Source organism: Equus caballus, chromosome 26 (genome assembly GCF_041296265.1).
Source record: "Equus caballus isolate H_3958 breed thoroughbred chromosome 26, TB-T2T, whole genome shotgun sequence".
Taxonomy (NCBI): Eukaryota; Metazoa; Chordata; class Mammalia; order Perissodactyla; family Equidae; genus Equus; species Equus caballus.
Window position 1 is genome coordinate 17,715,175 of NC_091709.1, and position 19,104 is coordinate 17,734,278.

The 19,104-nt window shown below is 34.5% G+C and overlaps 1 protein-coding gene across 15 annotated transcripts in view; it reads left to right on the forward strand.

Moving 5' to 3' along the window:
* ROBO1 (roundabout guidance receptor 1) overlaps nt 1–19,104 on the forward strand; it is a 1,062,787-nt gene that overhangs the window by 921,420 nt on the left and 122,263 nt on the right. For all 15 annotated transcript variants that reach the window (XM_005606101.4, XM_070252490.1, XM_070252492.1 and 12 more), the window contains one exon: nt 4,704–4,861. In XM_005606101.4, coding sequence (XP_005606158.3) covers nt 4,704–4,861 — 158 coding nt within the window. The remainder of the gene's footprint in view (nt 1–4,703; nt 4,862–19,104) is intronic.

The following is a 19,104-nucleotide window of genomic DNA, read 5'->3' on the forward strand; positions in this document are numbered from 1 at the left end:
TTTTTTTTTCTTTCTCCAGTTGACAATTTACTTCTATTTGCTGCAAGGTTTCATTGACAATGTAGTCCTTTAAGTAGAAAAAAAAATCCTAAGACTGAATATTATCTTCCTCTGTTTTTCCCAAGATACTCACTTCTAATTAAAATGTTCATGTTTAATTAAAATGCTGATTATTGTTTCAGCTTTTCCAGTCATTTTGTTGTTGAAACAAAAGGAGAACCATTGATAAGAGTTAGCATGACTTACATTAAGTGAATGATGAATCTAATTCTCAATATGCCGCTGAAAATTTGAAGTGGAAATTTCTGAGAAAATACAAGAACATGGAAAAATCTGAGAAAATACAAGAATTCAGAATATATACAAAGATAGTATTTGACTGATAGAAGGGAAATTTCTCACTCAACTTCTATTTCAATGGAAAGAGACTGAAATATTAATTATATCGTGATAGCTATGTATTTAGAATCGTGCACACTGTTGAGACTAGATAGGTGGGCAATTTGATAGAGTCCTTGGTGGACTAGAGATCTGCAGTCTGGCTCTGCTCCTAAGTCCTTACAAATTCCTCATTCATAAAATTAAACTAATTACTTCACTTTATCATAGGCTTGTTATAAAGATTAAATGAGCAGATACTTGGTATGGTTCCTTATATAGTAAATGTTCAGTAAACATCGGCCATTGTTAACGTTACCATTATTAGTATTTATGTGACGTGCTCCTGTCCCCACTGAGGAACCTTAGATGATTAATTTCTAAAAGAAAAAGTTTGAATCACACATCTCTCAGGGCTCTAACTGCACTGAGATTCTGTGATTCATGAAGCCAGTTCACAGATGTTCACCACATGATTAGGGAACACAATTAGTTTGAGGAGCACTTGAGCTTTACCAAAACTGGGTAGTCATGGGGCTGCAGTGCACTGATGTACCATCACTGGTGAGCTGAGCCTTCTGCAATAATGGCATGGATTTGCTGGAAATATGATGGATTAGATAAGAGATTCATTTTACAGTAAAATGGTAACATGGTGTAAAAGGAGCACGGCCTTGGAAATTGGGATACCTGTGTTTCCATCTGTTCTCTTCCTGTCAAGTAACACAGCTAGTGACAACGTTTCTCGGGACTCAATTGCCTCTATTTATGATGGATTAGATATTGTCAAAGACCCCTGCCTGTTCTACAATTTTGTTCATTCAGTTCTACAATTTCCCACAGTGCTCTTAAAGAGTGTGTTACAAATATTAAAGTCTCCATAATACTTGAAACCGTTCCTGTTTAACTTTTTTTTTCACTTTGCCTGCTGTCTTCTCAGCATCACCCAAATAGGTTGCAAAGTCACCACTGAATTTTAATATTTTTTTCTGAAAATATGTTTACATATTCTGAGAATTGTAATAGAATTTTTATATAGATTTTCAGAAAGAAATGATTATGTTTTATTTTGTTTTAAAAGACAAAACTTAGTTAACCATTTTTTTTGGACAAAAACCTTCTGGGAGATTCAAAGATTCAATGAAGCTTTTCCTTTTTCTAACTTAGAATGAAAAAAGTGAAAAGTGGTTGAGCCAAATTATATGTACCAACCTGTCGACATAAAACTGTTACATGCATATGGAAGAAATATAATATTAGGATGATCTGTGATTCATTTAACAACTTTTCAGGTGATATTTACTTGGATACATTATTTATGTTATTTGCTCTTTTTGAAATTAATATTAAAGCTTCTTTTCAAAAGTTAGTTCCAGATTTCAGAATTTCATACTATTCAAATCAAGAAACAGTTGAAAATATGCGCTTTGACTAATAGAGATATTAGAGAAGAAAAGGAGAGACTTTTTAAAAAGGAGATCTATATTTGAGAATATTTATAGATACCAATGGTTTTTCTGCCAAGATGCTGCCAATCATTTGAATTCAATTTTTATTTTAATTACTTAAATATACAAATGAATTAAGAAAATTGGATAATTTAACTAAAAGTTCGTTTCATTTTATAATGTGACACATACTGTTTTTTCCCCAGAAGGAAATTTTCAGGACAAATATAAGGAAGAAAAGTTGCTTTTACAGAAGAGAGAAAAAAATCTTAAATTCATAACTTTATCCAGGGTTGCCTGTAGCCATAGGCAATGCTAGAGTTTTATGCTGTACAGCTGCAAAAATAATTACATGAGCATTATCTAAGCAACAATCTTTAATGGATTACATTTTGTTAGCTTTTCATTCTGTACTATAAAAACCCAAATAATGTAGTAAATGGGGGGAAAAAACCCCTTGATTTATGTGATTTAGACCTTTGATATTTTGGAAAGACATTTTATTATTCATTGGTTTATTTAAGATATGATCTCAATTTGTAAATAAGATATAGTGTTACCAAGTTTGTTCTAAGCTCACCAAATAGGAAAACTGTGCAAATTATTTCTTTTTATTCAAAAAGTACTTTACCTTTGCATGTTTCAAGGATGTTAACGTTTTTCAGATTTTATCTTAGATTAATAACATGATCTTGCAAAGGCACGTTCTGTTTCTCGAGGTCAATTCATTTGCTTTTCCTAGAAACCTTACATTTTATTTGTGGGACATTCTTAACATCTAATGGCAATATAAGTTCATAAATAGTGACAGTCTTCATACTCTGTTCTTTTATTATGTGGTAACAGTAGCTGGAGTTTCAGCTCCACAGGGTTCACCTTTGTGTCTATAATTGTATTCATAAATAGCATACAGTATCGAAGTTAGAATTTCAACCATGTGGTGTGATCGGACTTCCTTTTCTTTTTCCTTTTACTGTTTCTTCCAAAGGCGAGGCCACAAGTCTCCTCTTTGAGGTAGTATTTTCCAAGTGTTAACGTAGTCATATTGTGTCCAAGTTGTCTCAATATGGATTAAAAACCGGTTTTGCTTGAGTGGGTATTAAGGCTTACTCAGATGTATGCACTTACTTAGTTGGCAGAGAGGAAGGAAAAGTAGAGAATTGCAAGAGAAAAATATAGGATTTTGTAAGCGTGTAAGCTTGTTTGAGGTTTTGAAACCAAAATTTAAGAGGGACTTTTGAAATAATGGTTTGAGCATAAGTTTTTCACATTGTAGTATTTCATCCCTGAAAATTTTTTTAAAGCCCATTGAAATGCAAAGACGTCCATTCCAGTACAAAATTGTAGTATTAAATATTCAATAGATTTTAAAAGATAAATAGCATTTATCCCTTCAAATCTACACCCTTAACATACCAATGAACATTTAAGTACCATTTTAAATTAGATTACTAAAATTTTTCACATTTTATTACACACCAGGGGAGAATGGGGTGAGAGAAAGATAACTAACATTTTTAGTCTTTGTACTGAAGTATATGTCTCCATACCTGCTTTGTAAATAGGGAAAAAAGATATTAAGTAGTGTGTTAAGATAACCTATCTACTAAACAACAAATTATTCACTAGAGTTGTGATTTAAGACAGACTGATGTCAAATAATTCATGACTTCTTTTTTTTTATTATTTTTTTTTTAAAGATTTTATTTTTTCCTTTTTCTCCCCAAAGCCCCCCGGTACATAGTTGTGTATTCTTCATTGTGGGTTCTTCTAGTTGTGGCATGTGGGACGCTGCCTCAGCGTGGTCTGATGAGCAGTGCCATGTCCGCGCCCAGGATTCGAACTAACGAAACACTGGGCCGCCTGCAGTGGAGCGCGCGAACTTAACCACTCAGCCACGGGGCCAGCCCCTAATTCGTGACTTCTTGATGTTAACAGGAGCTGAAGACAAATTTACTGTATGGACTATTTTTTGAAATGCATATATGGTTTATTTCCTGCATTTATTACAACAGTTACAAAGTGAATAATACTGCTTGTTTTAGAGGATGTTAATGTTACATTAGTATCCAGTTGAGATTACAGTAATGAATTGTTTCCTCCTCTAAAAGGTAGCGTTAATATAAAGGGGACTAATAATATCTCTCGCCTTGAATAGGTTTAAGGATTAAATGAATAATATATATCAAAAAAACCAAAAAACCAAAAAACTTATAACACACAAAGTGACATTGTTGGTAGCAGTGCTGTTATCATGCTTGGTGCCTTCTCCCTTACTCTGTGATAATGGAAACACATAGACAGCATTTTGAATATAATTGCTTTGCAAATACTTTTAAAGTCTTTATAACGAGCATATTTAAATTATGACTATATACTGATACACTAATTTGAAATATCTTTAAAATATCTGTCAATGAAATGCATGTTTGGAAATATATTTATTTTTACTTTTAATATTTTGGTTTGTTTGTGTATGTAATTCATTTAGTAATAGAAAGCATCATCTCAATGTTTCATGTAAGAAAAAGGAGGATTCAGTGCTATTCATCAGCCTGTGGATGAAAAAATGTAGATAGTAGGTCAAGAAGAAATGCAAGTTAAAGATAAGCCAAATGCTAACTGCAAGGGCCCTAAGAGCAAAAGGCGCTTGCCCCCTGGCCTCTGAAGAATATCAAATTACCCCTGCTGTGTATGCTTAAGGCCAGATATCTTTATTGAATTGCGTATGTCTGTAAGTAGATATAGATTCTTGAAGACGTATTGAGATAGCTGTTAGTAGTAGTTTATTATAATAAACATCTCTTTTGCTGAAGTTCGGAGATAAGGACTGTATATCTCACTATTGACTATAACGATTTAACCTTGTTCCTACAGTACTACGGGATGACTTCAGACAAAATCCTTCCGATGTCATGGTGGCGGTGGGAGAGCCTGCAGTGATGGAATGCCAGCCTCCAAGAGGCCATCCTGAACCCACCATTTCGTGGAAGAAAGATGGCTCTCCACTGGATGATAAAGATGAACGAATAACTGTGAGTATTTAGTTCAGCAGTGGGGCACATTTCTAGATCTAAGTGGATGTATCTTCACCAAAGAAAAAGAGAAAAGTGAAATGGGTTTTTTTTTTTTCTGAGGAAGATTCACCCTGAGCTAACATCTGTTGCCAATCTTCCTCTTTTTGTATGTGAGCCACCGTGACAGAATGACCACTGACAGACCAGTGGTGTAGGTCTGTGCCCGGGAACTGAACCTGGGCCACCAAAGCAGAGCGTGCTGGACTTAACCATGAGGCCACCAGGGCTGGCCCTGAAGTGGGTTCTTTTAAACAAAGGATTGTATGATCTCCCATTTTCAATTTTTCCTTTAAAATAAATGTATTTTAATTCTCCTTGTGTTGACATGAAAATAAGTGAGAAGAATGCGTGTTGTTTAGTTTGGACGTCAGTAAAACAAAACTATAATTTGTACATTAATGTCTTAGAGTTAACACTTTTATGTAAGATTTAATTATCATCATAACTCAGGGTATATTGCATTTCCATGTGTTACAGTAAAAAGTTGTTTATGAAAAAATTCATTAATATAGTATGTTTCCAGAAGGCCTCCTAAATCACTTCAGGATTTTTTTAATCCCTTATTCCTTTTTAAATTGCTTTTCTGTTCTATAGAGTTCGATATTGTTTCTGAAAAATAAAATTTCATTCTGAATGATGGCTAATGATGGATTTATCTCATTCCAAAATAAAATCATGTGACTAGATTATTGGATTTCAAATTCCTGCTGTGATACGAGTAGAGGAGTGTGCTATCTGTGGTAGGAAGTGATTGTTTTCCCTTTGATATCGGTAATTCTGTACAGTGACTCCTCTGCTTTTTCTGCCTCGTGAGGTGTTTACTAAAGCACCTAAATAACTGAACTCTCATCGAGTCTATGATGGTACAACATTCCCCTTTACCACTTTCTTTGTTCTGCGCACACTTTTTGTCCATTGTGAATTCATAGAACGAGATGAAAAGTTCCCCGGGAGAATGTGTGTGTAAGGAAAAGTCACTGCTAAAGTTGGGAAAGGACAAAGTTATAACACAGACCACATAATCCTAATAAATGTTTGCACTATTTCCGAACAACCAGTTAGCAGATTACCATGAGAATTAAATAGTGAAAAACAATAGGGAAGATTGTGGTAGACAAGGTTTTAGGGACCTTGAAAGAAAATCAAGCATTTTTCCTGCACTGATCTGAACTAGGATGAGTCTCTCAAAGGATTTTTATAATTATAGGAATTGGGGTAAAATGACCTAGCTCTACTTTTAAGAGGTGCTGAAAAATCACATGGCAAAGTGAACCGTATGTGGCAACATTGGTTTTGGGAAATGGAGTCAGGAGCACAGGGGAATAGAGAGTATAGGAACAAATGCTTCTTTTGTTAGTGATAACAAATTCCTTTTAGATTTATGTGCAATTAAGATAATATTTTTTCCTTAAAAACATATTCTAAGTCATTTAATGACCATTATCTGTAATTCCCATTTCCCTGCCCTAATGATTCCAACACACTGGAACCATTATTATCTATCTCCTCCCTCATATCTTTCCTGATTACCTATTTGTGTTTAATACGAATTAATAATAAAATTCCCAGCATTGTCGATGCAGCATTAAACAGAAATCAGTGAGTGCTGTTTATATTCTGGAGTTTATATTCTTCTGGAGTTTGTATTCTGTGAGTAGACAGATAAAATCAAAATAGAGAGTACAATAGATAGTATGTTAGACCATAATAAGTTCTATAGAAAGATAAAGTAGTCAAGAGCTAGACAGATTCATTAGGATTGGGGTAGGATTTCTGTTTTAAATAGGATGACCAGAAAATGCTTCATGTAAAGACCTGAAAAATTAAGGGCAGGAACTATACAGGTATCCGGGGAAAAACTGTTCTAAGCAGACAAAATAGTAAATTTAAAGACCCTGAGTTGGGGCATGCCTAACACATTCAGAAAAGAGCAAAGTGGTCAGTGTGGGTTAAGCAGAGTGAGCACAGTAGGAGACAGCAGCAGGGGTAACAGCTAGCCAGACTGTGTAGGACCTTCTAGACCTTGTAAATAGTTTGGCTTTTCCTCTGAGTGGGCTGGAAGGCATCAGAGTTTTCTCAGCAGAATCCTCTGCTGTCTTGAGAACACACTGAAGGGTGATAATGGCAGAAGCAGGGAGACAAGCTGGGAGCTTTTGCAAAATCTAAGCAAGAGGGAAATGGTGGTTTGGACCAGTCTGCTAGGAGGGGAGGTAATGGGGAGTCATTAGATTCTGGGTCTGCTGTGAAGCAACAGCCAACAGAATTTGCTCATGGATTGGATATGGCTTTGAGGAAAAGAGGAGTCAAGGATTACCTTCGTTGGTTGGTCTGAGCAACTGTAAAGATGGAGATGCCATTAACTGAGATGCCATTAATTGTAGAAAGAGATGATTTAGGGTTGGAAATATCAGGAGCTCAGTTTTAGACATTGTAATTTTGAAATCCTCATTAGATATCCAAGGATAAATGTCAAATAGGCAGCTGGAAACATGAGTCAGAAATTCAGAGTTGAGGTTGAGGTTGGAGAAAAAATTGAGTTGTGGTACACATAACAAGTACTCATTACTACGTAATCGCTCCCTCCTTCTGGGCAGATGAAAGACTCTGCTTCCCAGCTTCCTTGCTGTTGGGCAGACCAATTTTACTAGTTCAGCTTCATGGGCTGTGAGTGGAAACTACAGAAATTAAATACTAGTGAGCGAGCCTCCAGAACGCTCTTTCTTCACCATGTGGCAACCAAGGCTGCATGTCCCAGCTAGTCCAGCTACAACTTGGAGGACACCCCAGGAACCTGGCCCCTGACTGATGTGTAACAGAACTTTCCACCCCTCACCTCTGTCTTCCTATGACGGACATGTAGAATGAATGAGAAATAAATCTTTGTTGTATTAAGTCAAGGAGAATTTCTTACCACAGACTAATGGAACCTATTCTGATGAATATGGGAGTCATCAGTATGTACATATTATTTAAAAATAAGAGACTGAAATCACCAAGGGAGTGATTATACTTAGAAAGGAAAAGAGGTCCAATGTTTAGCTCTCAGGGAGAAGATGCAGAAAGAGGCATGGAGACTGAGAGGAAGCAGTCAGTGAGAGAGGAGAAGAACCGGAAGGGCATCCAAGTGAAGACAGTGTTTTAAGGAGGTGGCAATGACTGAGTCAGTTGCAGCTGGTAAATGAAGGAATATGAAGATTGAGAATTGACCACTGGATTTAACAACTTGGTGGTCAGTCATTGATGACCTTGACTTGGGCAGTTACAGTGGAGTGGGGAGCTTAAAACCTCATTGAACTGATTCAGGAAAGATTGGAAAGACTGACATCAGATAGAGTATAGACACTTCTTTTTATATTGTATCTCATACTCTCATACAATAGATAAAAAATAAAGCTGAATATAGCCTCACATTTTGAGAAGTCTTAGTTAATCTTAAAGGTTTTACTGTGTGTGTGTGTGCACATTATGTGTGTGTATTTTCTTGTGACATTAACAGTTTAAAACATCTATAGTATATTTCATTTTTTAAAAAATGCTCAGAATTTCCTGTTGTAGCACATATTGAATTAGAAGAAATGTTATGGTTTATGCCTAAATGTTTACTTTATTATAGGATCTTCGCTAACATTTTGTTGTCTAGAGGGTGCCATCCTGTAATTAAAGAGTACCAGTCCTCTCACACGAGTAGGTTAGAGTCGCTATAAGAACCATCTCCAATCAGGAATCAAGCAATTTAAAGTTGCAGTAACCTATGGCTATGAAACCATGCCAAGACGGTAATGTATAAATAATCTTAAAATCATTTAAATGCTGCCAAAATGATGATCCACGATAGTGTTCCATATGCTAGGAAGTTGTAACATCTGAAACTTTTACTGTTTCTAAGACCATCTGTGTGTTTTGTATAAATTATGACTGTTAAACTGATAAAACACTAGAGGTAAAAAAGCACATTTATATATGCAGGGAAATGAATAGATTAAAAACCAGCAGTTTGGGTTCAAAATTACATTCTTATTTAGATCATAATAGTTTTTGCTTTATTTTCTTCCTTTAGGCAAAACTAAAATTGAGTGATTAAAACAAAAACAGAATGCCTCATGTTATTTCCAACTCTTTTATTTTCAAAAATTGAAAGTAAATTCTTAAGAGATGTGGGTTATTAAATATTTTGTGCGATTCTTCTTTTCTAAGCTTTGTTTTCTTTTCTATTGTTAACGTACTTTGCCAAATGTGTTGAGTACAGACGAACAGGAGATTAAAGCACATAATATCTTTATGAAAGGCAAGTGAAGATTGCATGGTTATTGCTACAGTTTTAGTTATAGGAATTTCTAGAGTTCTTTAATGTGGTGGCTTTCTTTGTTGAAAATTTCAAGTACAACTCTGCCAGCTGTGAGAACAAAGACACACCCTACAAAAAGGGGAAATATGTAATTGAATTGTAGCTGCACCTGTATTTTTTGATGTTGTTAAGTCATTTCTTTTTGCATTGACCTGGATTCTGAGCCAAATTTTAGATCTATGATGATTATAAACCAGGAATACATAAATAGCATTTTCTCATTTTCCTACCTGACAGGAGAATCTTTTAGAACTCTTTTGGCACATATTTCTTAGAATAATTTAAGGAGGCCTTAGATGATGTTTGTCTCTAGTGTTCTTTCTTTCTTTTCTTTTTCTTCTAGACATAAGTATTTATATTTAGAGTTAGAAATAAAAGTAGTTTAACTGGAAAGCTGGATTAAATAGATTTACTTCATATGTCTGAGACTTAGTCATACCTATTATTAATAAATGAAATTTTCTCATAGAGCTGAATCAGAGGACCAAAGACTTCTTTTTGATGTAGAACAACATTTAGACATACCTGACAAAAAGTGAGATATTTATACTTTATTTCGTAACATTTTGGAAGTATCATACTTAAGTTCAAGATTATTTTGTAAGGGTGAAAATGGAGAACATTAAGATTGGAAAAGAAAGTAACACCAAATATTGACAAAATAGCAGTTTTGTGTTCAGTCAAAAAACTAAAGTTGCCCTTGAATTAAAGGGAAAGTTAAAAGCAGTTAAAAGCAGTTAAAAGTAGACATCACAAATATTTTCCTAGATTATAAAAGGACTTAATTATGTATGAAGATGGTTAATTACAGAATTATGTTGAATAAAAGCTGACAAGTAGACACAAAAAGGCCCAAGAAAAACTTTAGTACGATTTTGGAGTGAGTGGAATGGAGGCATTGGGAGAGAGAAGAGGAAGTAACTGATGTCCAAACATTGTAAAAGGCATTAAGTTTATTTAAAAATTTGCCATTATTTTATATTTGTTGATCTGGGTGATATTAATATTATCTTAATGAAAAGCCAAGTTTGTTATAAATTATCACAATTTCAGGGGTCACACAATTGTTCAGCATCTGAGACATGAGTTTCCCACGTCTTTCTCTTGGGTCTCTGAGATGAACACCCTCCTGGTGGTAGCTACTGGAATTGCAAGCATAGAAGGAAATAGCCAATCTCTCCTGGAGGATAGTTTATAAATAAAATGTATTTAATTGAATATTTTAATCATAAGAACAAATGTATTCATAAACTAAAATATTAAGGTATCCAATAGTACCTAGTAAGTAATCAAACAAGAGCAACTACATGGTTTACCTCAACATATGATAAATTGAAATAGCAAATTGATACTGTTATTTTAAGAAAAGGATAGCCATATGTATTTATATATGAGATCTGATGATTTACAGCTAATAATTAAACCTTTTGATTCGGATTAGTAAATATTTATAGGATCAATAGTAAATTCTCAATACCTGGAACATGGTAAACATGCAATAAATCTTTACTGAATGTTGCAAGCTCTTCGGCTTAAGTCTGTCATGAAAATAAATTGAAAATAACCACTCCGTTTTTTTCAGTCTGAAATTTTCCAAAAAAAATGTCAAGTTTTAGAAATAGTTATTATAGGGACACCAACAATTTACTAATCTACCTTAGTAATAACAATAGCCGTTGTGTTTTGACCATCGGCCATATACCAGATGCTTTATTTTATCTCCTATAATTCCCTTGAAAATTCAGTGGATAAGATGTTTTTTTTCCTTTTTGGCACACTTATACCTGTCAATTCAGCCTCCTGGAAAATATGATGAAGCTGATAATGATAGTAAACACTTAACATAGCTCTTAGTGTGTGTCAGGACCTATTCTAAGCACTTTGTGTGTACTGACCCATTTAATCCTGACAACAACCCTGTCAGATAAATACTAAAATTTCACTAAGGCAGTGGTTAACTCCAAACTGGCTGGGAGGACAATTATGAGGGCACCTGGCTTTTGTTCACTGATCCGATTTTCTGTAGGGTCCTATAGATTTTGCTACATATAGAAGGATTCTGATTTACTATCAAGGCAAATTTCAATTTAGAATGACAGTAACTCAGTTTCTACTCTGAAATATTGTCTTTAAGTTTTCAATGGTCTGGAGAGATTAGTTTACACAGTGGAGGTTATAGTGGTCTTGAAACTAAGTTAGTACATTTGAGAATTAGTCCATATTATGTCCATTAATGAAAACTATCACATAACATAACATAACAGATCTATAAAATTGAAGTTTAGCAGTTTCACAAAACATGTTGCAGAAATGGTCAAGTTTGACCAAAGTTTATAGTTCACATAAACTAAAAATATTTATTCTGGACTCTGGAAGTCTTACCTCAAAAGATATTAGAAGATTATCTAAAGAGGTTGATAAATAAGTGTTACTGTTTGGCATTTAGGGAAAGGATTTATATTAAAGAAAATATTATGAATCAGTGAATGATTCAACTAATATGCTTTATTGTTAACTGTCCGAATTGTGGATTAGCCAGGTTCTAATATCATCAGCTGTACACATTTCAAAAGTTATTGCTGAAAACTTAAGTAATTATGAGAAATTATATAATGAATAGGAAATTCAGGTAAAGAAAATATGATTGATGCAGTGGCTTGGCAATTTGTATAGATACAATAAAACATAGTTGGAGCTGGCCTGGTGGTACAAAGGTTCAGTGCGCATGTTCGGCTTCGGCGGCCTGGAGTTTTCCTTCCCGGATCCCGGGTGCAGACACGGCACCTCTTGTCAAGCCATGCTGTGGTAGGCATCGCACATATAAAGTAGAGGAAGATGGGCATGGATGTTAGCTCAGGGCCAGTCTTCCTCAGCAAAAAGAGGAGGATTGGCACTAGTTGGCTCAGGGCTAATCTTCCTCAAAAAAATAAAATAAAATAAAATATAGTAGAAGCTAACACAGTAGAAATACAGTGTATATAGTGAGATCAGCCTGGACTCAATTCTGAAATTCGAGTTAGTTTCTTTATAATAACTTTTGACTGTCATTTATCTTGAATTATTTCACTTTTATATTTAAAAGAAGAGCTTAGAAGACATTCATCATTTCATGTTCGAAATTCTTAGCTTTTAAGCTAAAATATAGAGATGAATAATGCATGCTTTTTCCATCCTCTTTGTATGTGGCTTTATGACATAAATATTTTTGACTGACTTTTGAGATAAGCTGTGCCTTGAAATTTTTTATTCTTTTTCCTACCTGTCTTCAAAATAGTATGCTACAAATATTCTATATGTCTTACGGATTTCTTTTTTACTTATTTGAAAAAAATAATTGGGATGATGAGGAAATAGTTTTTTATGGTATTTATTTCCATCAAAGCCATAGACCTACCAGAAACCATTTTATTGTCAATTTCATCTACTTCTCATATAAGTGTATTTAGATTTTTTTGTTGTTTGAGGAAGATTAGCCCTGAGCTAACTACTGCCAGTCCTCCTCTTTTTTGCTGAGGCAGCCTGGCTCTGAGCTAACATCCGTGCCCATCTTCCTCTACTTTATATGTGGAATGCCTGCCACAGCATGGCATGCCCAGCAGTGCAATGTCCACACCTGGGATTTGAACCAGCAAACCCCAGGCTGCCAAGAAGCAGAACATGCGAATTTCACCGCTGCGCCACCGGGCCGGCCCCAAGTGTCTCTAGATTTTATTCATTCTTCTTTGAAAAATGTGGGAAAAAATTTCAACACATCCCTATGTCTTAACATGATGAGCAAGTGTATTTATATTTAGTAAGGCTTTTACTTAGATGGAATGACTAACCATCCTGGTTTGCTAGGGACTGTCCTGCTGTTAACACTGAAAATCCCTACTCCCGGGAAAAATCCCTCAGTTCTGGGAAAACTGGGGTAGTTGGTCACCCTAAGCCTAGACGGTTTAAAGTGATTGATTTATATATGAATAAGAAATCACATTCATACAAGGGAAGTAAGAAGTAGTTAAAAATAGAGGAGTTTTATCTATATCATTTGTTTCATAAGCAAATTAAGGACTGGAAAATCATCAGTGAAGTCAAGAGTAAAATTCAGTTATACATAAAAACATTATTTAACACTTCCTATTCCCTTGCTAAAGAGGTGCAATTGTTAGAATGCACTATGTCATCAGTTCTTTTTCTACTGCTTTTCTGCTTCCTGTGTCTTTGTACGTTTCTTTGATTTCCCCTGTTGGTGTGATATTTTTGTAAAAAGCAGCTGACTCACATCCCATCCAAATCCCCAGTGTCCTCCAGATCCTTCACAAATTTGGCATTCAGCCCTCTCCTTGCCAATTGCTTCCTTTCCCCCCAATTCCCACATGTCTCCTTCCTAAGACATCTGCTCCTCCTCCCTTCCTTCGATTAGAGCTTTCCTCTGGTCTTCCATTTTTTTTCATTGTTCAATGTCTGTTGCTTCCTTTTCCCCCTCTCCTCCCCTAGAGGAAATTGACATAATTAATGCAGCTGATGTCATAGAGCCCCCTTGTCCCTGAGAAGTTAACTCTGTGTTCCTGAAAAGTAAATATATAGTTCTGTTATATGAAGGTCAAAGGAAACTCGTGTACTGAACTAGAATTTTTTTCTGTCCATCTTACATAAAGAATAATGCACATTATGTATTTTATCCCTTTTGAAAAATAAATTTTTTATTCGTGATTTAAATCTAAGTTAAATCAATATAGATGAATCATAGGACTTAAGATATTAGTTAAAAAGTATATTTATGTCCTATCCTTCTGTCTTAATTTTCAAATTTGATAATTGAAACACAGTGGGTTAGTAGAATAAAATATATTCTCGGGCATTATAAGACTACATTATAACTTCAGGTTTCAACGCTTATTAAATGGATGACCTCGTGGACATTTGATCTCTATAAATTTCATTGTTTCCATCTGTGAAATGAATTGTCTAATAATACCTATATTGGTTCATGGTGTCGTTGTGGGAATCCAGTGAGAAAATACATGTTAAGTGTCATTGTAAATGATGACACACTCTATACGTATTAGGAATTGGTGTTCTGGTTATTATTGTTGTTAGTATACCTGCCTGAACTCTGAATATATTTAGTCATCAAAAACTTGATGGAAAAAGGAAATCAAGAACTGTTTATGCCATAGCAATTTCAACTTTTCAGAATAAACATGAAGACCATATAAATGTGTGTGAAAAGAGATCCAGCATTTATGTCTCATGTAAATTTCTATCTATATCTGATTCACAGCTGTGAGAAAATTTCTAATTTCTACAGAATCACCATGAATATGTAGTTTAGGTGAATATTATGAGTATGTAAAATACTTAGACTAATACTGAGAGTAAGAACTAATTTGAGTCATATGTACACCTTTATTGTGAAAGCAATAATCACCTGGCGGTTTCACAAGAGAATTAAGCCCTAATACCCTAACGCATCCACTGTGTGTATCCATCAATCTTTCTCCTGTGCATCTGGAACAGTTCTAGTTTGTACAGTTCTTAGGCGAGTTGAGAAGTGCTGTGATTCAGATGAGGTACGCTGGTTGGGAAGGTTGTTTTAGTTTCCTAAGGAACATCCTGAACATTTCCAAAAACTTATAATTCTATTAAAATAATTACACATCCATTCATCATGCTTGGACACTAAAAGTAGAAAAAAGAAAGGCAAGTATTTCAGACCTACTTGCGAAGTCCAAGTACTCTTTTGAAGGGATTGTAATAAGTGAAGACATTCTCGGTTCTAGCACACAAATTAGTTTCAACGACAATATAATTATAAACATAATTCCAGTGAGCATTTGGTCGTTGCTCTAGATTTTCACAATTTGAGTGTTAGACATGCGTTTAAAAGCTTGGATATCAAGAGCTTGAAGTAGCAAATTATGAGAATCTTTTCATATGCTCTTCCCTCTACCTGAATCTTCTGACCCCTGTGCCCCCTTTGTCTAACTCACTGTTTTTTTCAGGTTCCAACTTAAAGGCAACTTCTTTAGAAAAGCCTTCTGTAAAACCCCACTCTGTACATCCACATTTATCTTCCTGTTATCTGTTCCTTTTCCTTTTACTAAATATTTCTCTTTTAATCCATTGCAAATCATTATATATTACTCATCTAATAACGATAAATACATAATTGCCACCTATATTCTCTATGATTGTCTTATGGTAGGAATGCAATACATATTTCTTCAGAAAATATTAAATAAATGAAATATAAATCATAATAATGCCTTCCAGCATGCCCAAAACTGAAAAGTTGAGAATTTGAACGTTTGATTTTATTTCCTTATACACTTATATATTTATTTTCTTATTACCCTGTAAAATGGAAAGTAGGTATCATCCATATCATTTATTTTTTCTAAAGCATGGTTTTTCATTGACTTAGTAAGAGAAGGAAGAGGTATGATACAGGTTAATTATGTGGGTAATTATATTTGTGTGTGTGACTTACGGATACTCACAGACTCTTAGAGATGGAGCTGACTTGGAGAAATTGTGGATAGGTAAGCCCCGTCATTGTTAAGAAGAAAAGGAAAGCCAGGGGAGTTGACTTGCCCTGAGTCACTTCGTGGATCTATGTTGTGAGCCAGACCTCTCAGCACTAGACCTCTTCCTGTTCTGATTTTTCCCATGACAAACTAGACCTGATCTACTCTTCTAAACAACTCTTAAATTTGATTAAGATATTTCCTAAAAAAAATCCACAGGTAAAGCGTTTTACTGGATTCATTTCATAAATTTTGCCAGTGGTTTTGTGTCCTAAATTCAATATTTCCTGTCTTGGTATCAATATAGAAAGTAATATTTTTGATATATGGGGTTAACAACTTTGCTTATTTATCCATTGGGTACAAATATGCCCTTGTGTTGATTTGTTTAATAACTCTGTACATATTTTTGCTTTATCAAGGATGTTAAAAACGTATCTAAATTCATCTTAAGTGACTGACTATCTGAGGTGGCCTCAGAATCTCATTCAAAAAATAAAAATAAATTATAGCAATTTAAAGAGTAAGTTAAGCTTAACGTATGGCGATCTTGGGAAAGTCTCATATCTGAAGCATCTTCTCAAAACTATACTAACAACTAGAACTTGGTCAAGTCCTTTAATTCTTGAAAATATTAAGATAAAAATGTCTTCCCTGATTGTTTATTAGGTGCATTATGAGAATCAAGCCAGAGCCATGAGAGTATCTTGAAAGCTGACGACAGCCTCATTGTAAGCTGGTATTTTAAGTACTCCTGTCTTGATTTTCCATTAGTTTTCATTCTGCATTGACATTAATAACTTGGAGAGGTGAGAGACTAGAAATTTTTAACTTCAGAATGAAAAAGAACTGTTTTGAATTAGATATTTAGTGGACAAAAACAAAACTCAACACTGATAAAACTGTGGTATATCTTATTTTGATCAATTTTTAAGCATACTTGAAATATATGAATCTCCTTCTGTATGACATATAGCTTTAGGGAACTTGATAATTTATAGTCTGCATGATGATTTGTCTGGGTCCCTTGAGATACCCAAGGCAATTCCTAATAAAGGAATTCCTAATAAATTCCTAATAAAAGTCCTTACAAGTCCATGTCAACTGACCCAAGTATTACAGAGACAGTGCAAATATGCTTGGGGGCAGAGATAAAGTAGAAGAGGCTAAAGATTGCCAGATAAAATATGTTCTAGTTCAACAAATCATTTTTGGTGACTTCAGGAAACAATATACTATAAAACTTTCAAGTTTCCTCTAAGTGGCGTAATGAACTTCCATATGAGTAAAAGTTCTAACACATGTGAAAAATCAGAATCATCTTGAACAGTTTTGGTATTGTACAGTGTTGATGGTTTATCCTGTTTTCTGTCGCATGTTGATTGTCAGTATTCTTTCAAATCTCTTGAGATGATTCTGACCTTCTGAATTTTTTTTCCCAAATAGGTTTCCTCAAAAACAGTTTTTGAATATTTTTGCAAAATCAAGTCCCACCCAAATGTTAGTTTCAGCCAAAGCAACTTAGAAGACATAGAGGAATGCCTAGCAATCTGCCTGAGCCACTATCCATATGGATTTCTGCCAACTCCTAAAATGCACTGGGCCCAGATCTAGTGTGGTTGTACGCTGCTGGTTAGCATCCATGATCCTTCAGTCAGAATACATCTTCCAGAGAGTAGAAAGTGTCTCAGAAATTTGAGTAATTAGCTAAACAAAAGTTGTACCTTATAATTCAAAGTAATTCTCAATACAGTGTATTAACCAGAAGTAGTATAACACTACAAAATGAACACACACGGTCAGATGACAGAGCCTGTAATAGGAATTTCAGATCACCTTGATATTGTGACATAGAAAGCAGACTTACAAATGGTGTTTACTCCTTTGTTTTTTCCTTGTAATACATGCTCTGTCGGGTGGCTGTGTTTCTGCACTTTCCAAACACTTTGATATATTTGATCAGGCCATTAAATTTCTCCAAATAGCCAAGGACTAGTGGAATTCTCCTACTGTCTGGGAGCACTTTGTTTAATTATAGGTTAAAGGAGTTTGCCGAATTAAAGGTACAGTCTTTTGTGGTTTCAAGGATGGTGTTCTTACCAGTTTATTTTATTTTTGATGTCCTATTCATCACCAATGAAATGTTTCTCTGAAGATAAACTTTGAAAATTTATCTTAAAACATTGCTTATAAATCCTACCTGTCATTTGCAAAATTGACATCACAATAATTTTTGGTAAATTCTTTGTTTTTAAAAAGTTGACTTTTCTAATTGCTTGTAATTTTTGTGTTTCCTCATTATGGCCCAGAAATCATTTTGTTTTTCTGTTTACCACAGGCAGAATGAATTGTAATGTAAAAAAAAAAAAGTAGTAGATTCAAAAGTGCCCTTGATTGTGTAAGGTATTGTTTCCTGAAAACATGGTTCAAAATGCAGAAATCAAAGAAATTATTTTAAGCTCTTAAGTTTTAAATTATTTCTAATCTGAGCACTTTAAAGGGGGTTGGGATTTCCTTTTCATTATTTATAATTGGCTAAAATTGACTTTATCTATTTCTCCATCTTGTCCATGTTATCACTTTTGTTTAAGAATGCTCTCTCAAAAAATAATCCCAAATCTTATGCTGAGGCTGACGTCTTCTCTAATCTAATACTGATTCTGCATTTCTTTTGTTTAAAAACTAGTTGCTTTAAAAGTACTAATACTCTACTGGTAACTTCTGACTACTTCAATTTTTATCTCCTTAAGCCCAAAGAGTATGATAATATGATAAATTGTACACTTGTAAAATAAGCTGGTGTGCATTAACAAAATTACTAACAGACGGCACAGGTTTTCTCTTCTTAAATCTTACAAATCTAGGTGATCACAAAGCTTGAAAAGCTGATCACATGAGCAACAGGCTCATGTTTGAGTCACCTTTAAGAGCAGCAGCTTGGGAAAATTTCAAGAGCAGTTGAACTCAATCTGTATAATTCTGGTTGAAAATAATGGAAATTTGTCTCCTTGAGTGGAGAAAGTGTAATTTACTAAGGAATCCATTATTTCTTATTCCTTTGCCTTTTAACATTCATGGTGTCACTCTTCTCTCACCTAGATAAATTGCATCACCATATTGCCCCGTGTGTCATGCTTATAAAAGATCATGTCAGATTTTCTCATCTTTATTAGGGAAGTTTATAAATATCCTGTTTAGATTTTAAACCTGCTGTAATAATAAGTGCATGTTTATATGGGAAAAGAATATCCATTCTTCTGTATGGGAACTAATGTAAGATATTTACTTAAACTACATTTCCCCCTCAAAGAACTCATGCATATGTGAAGTGTAAACATGAGCAT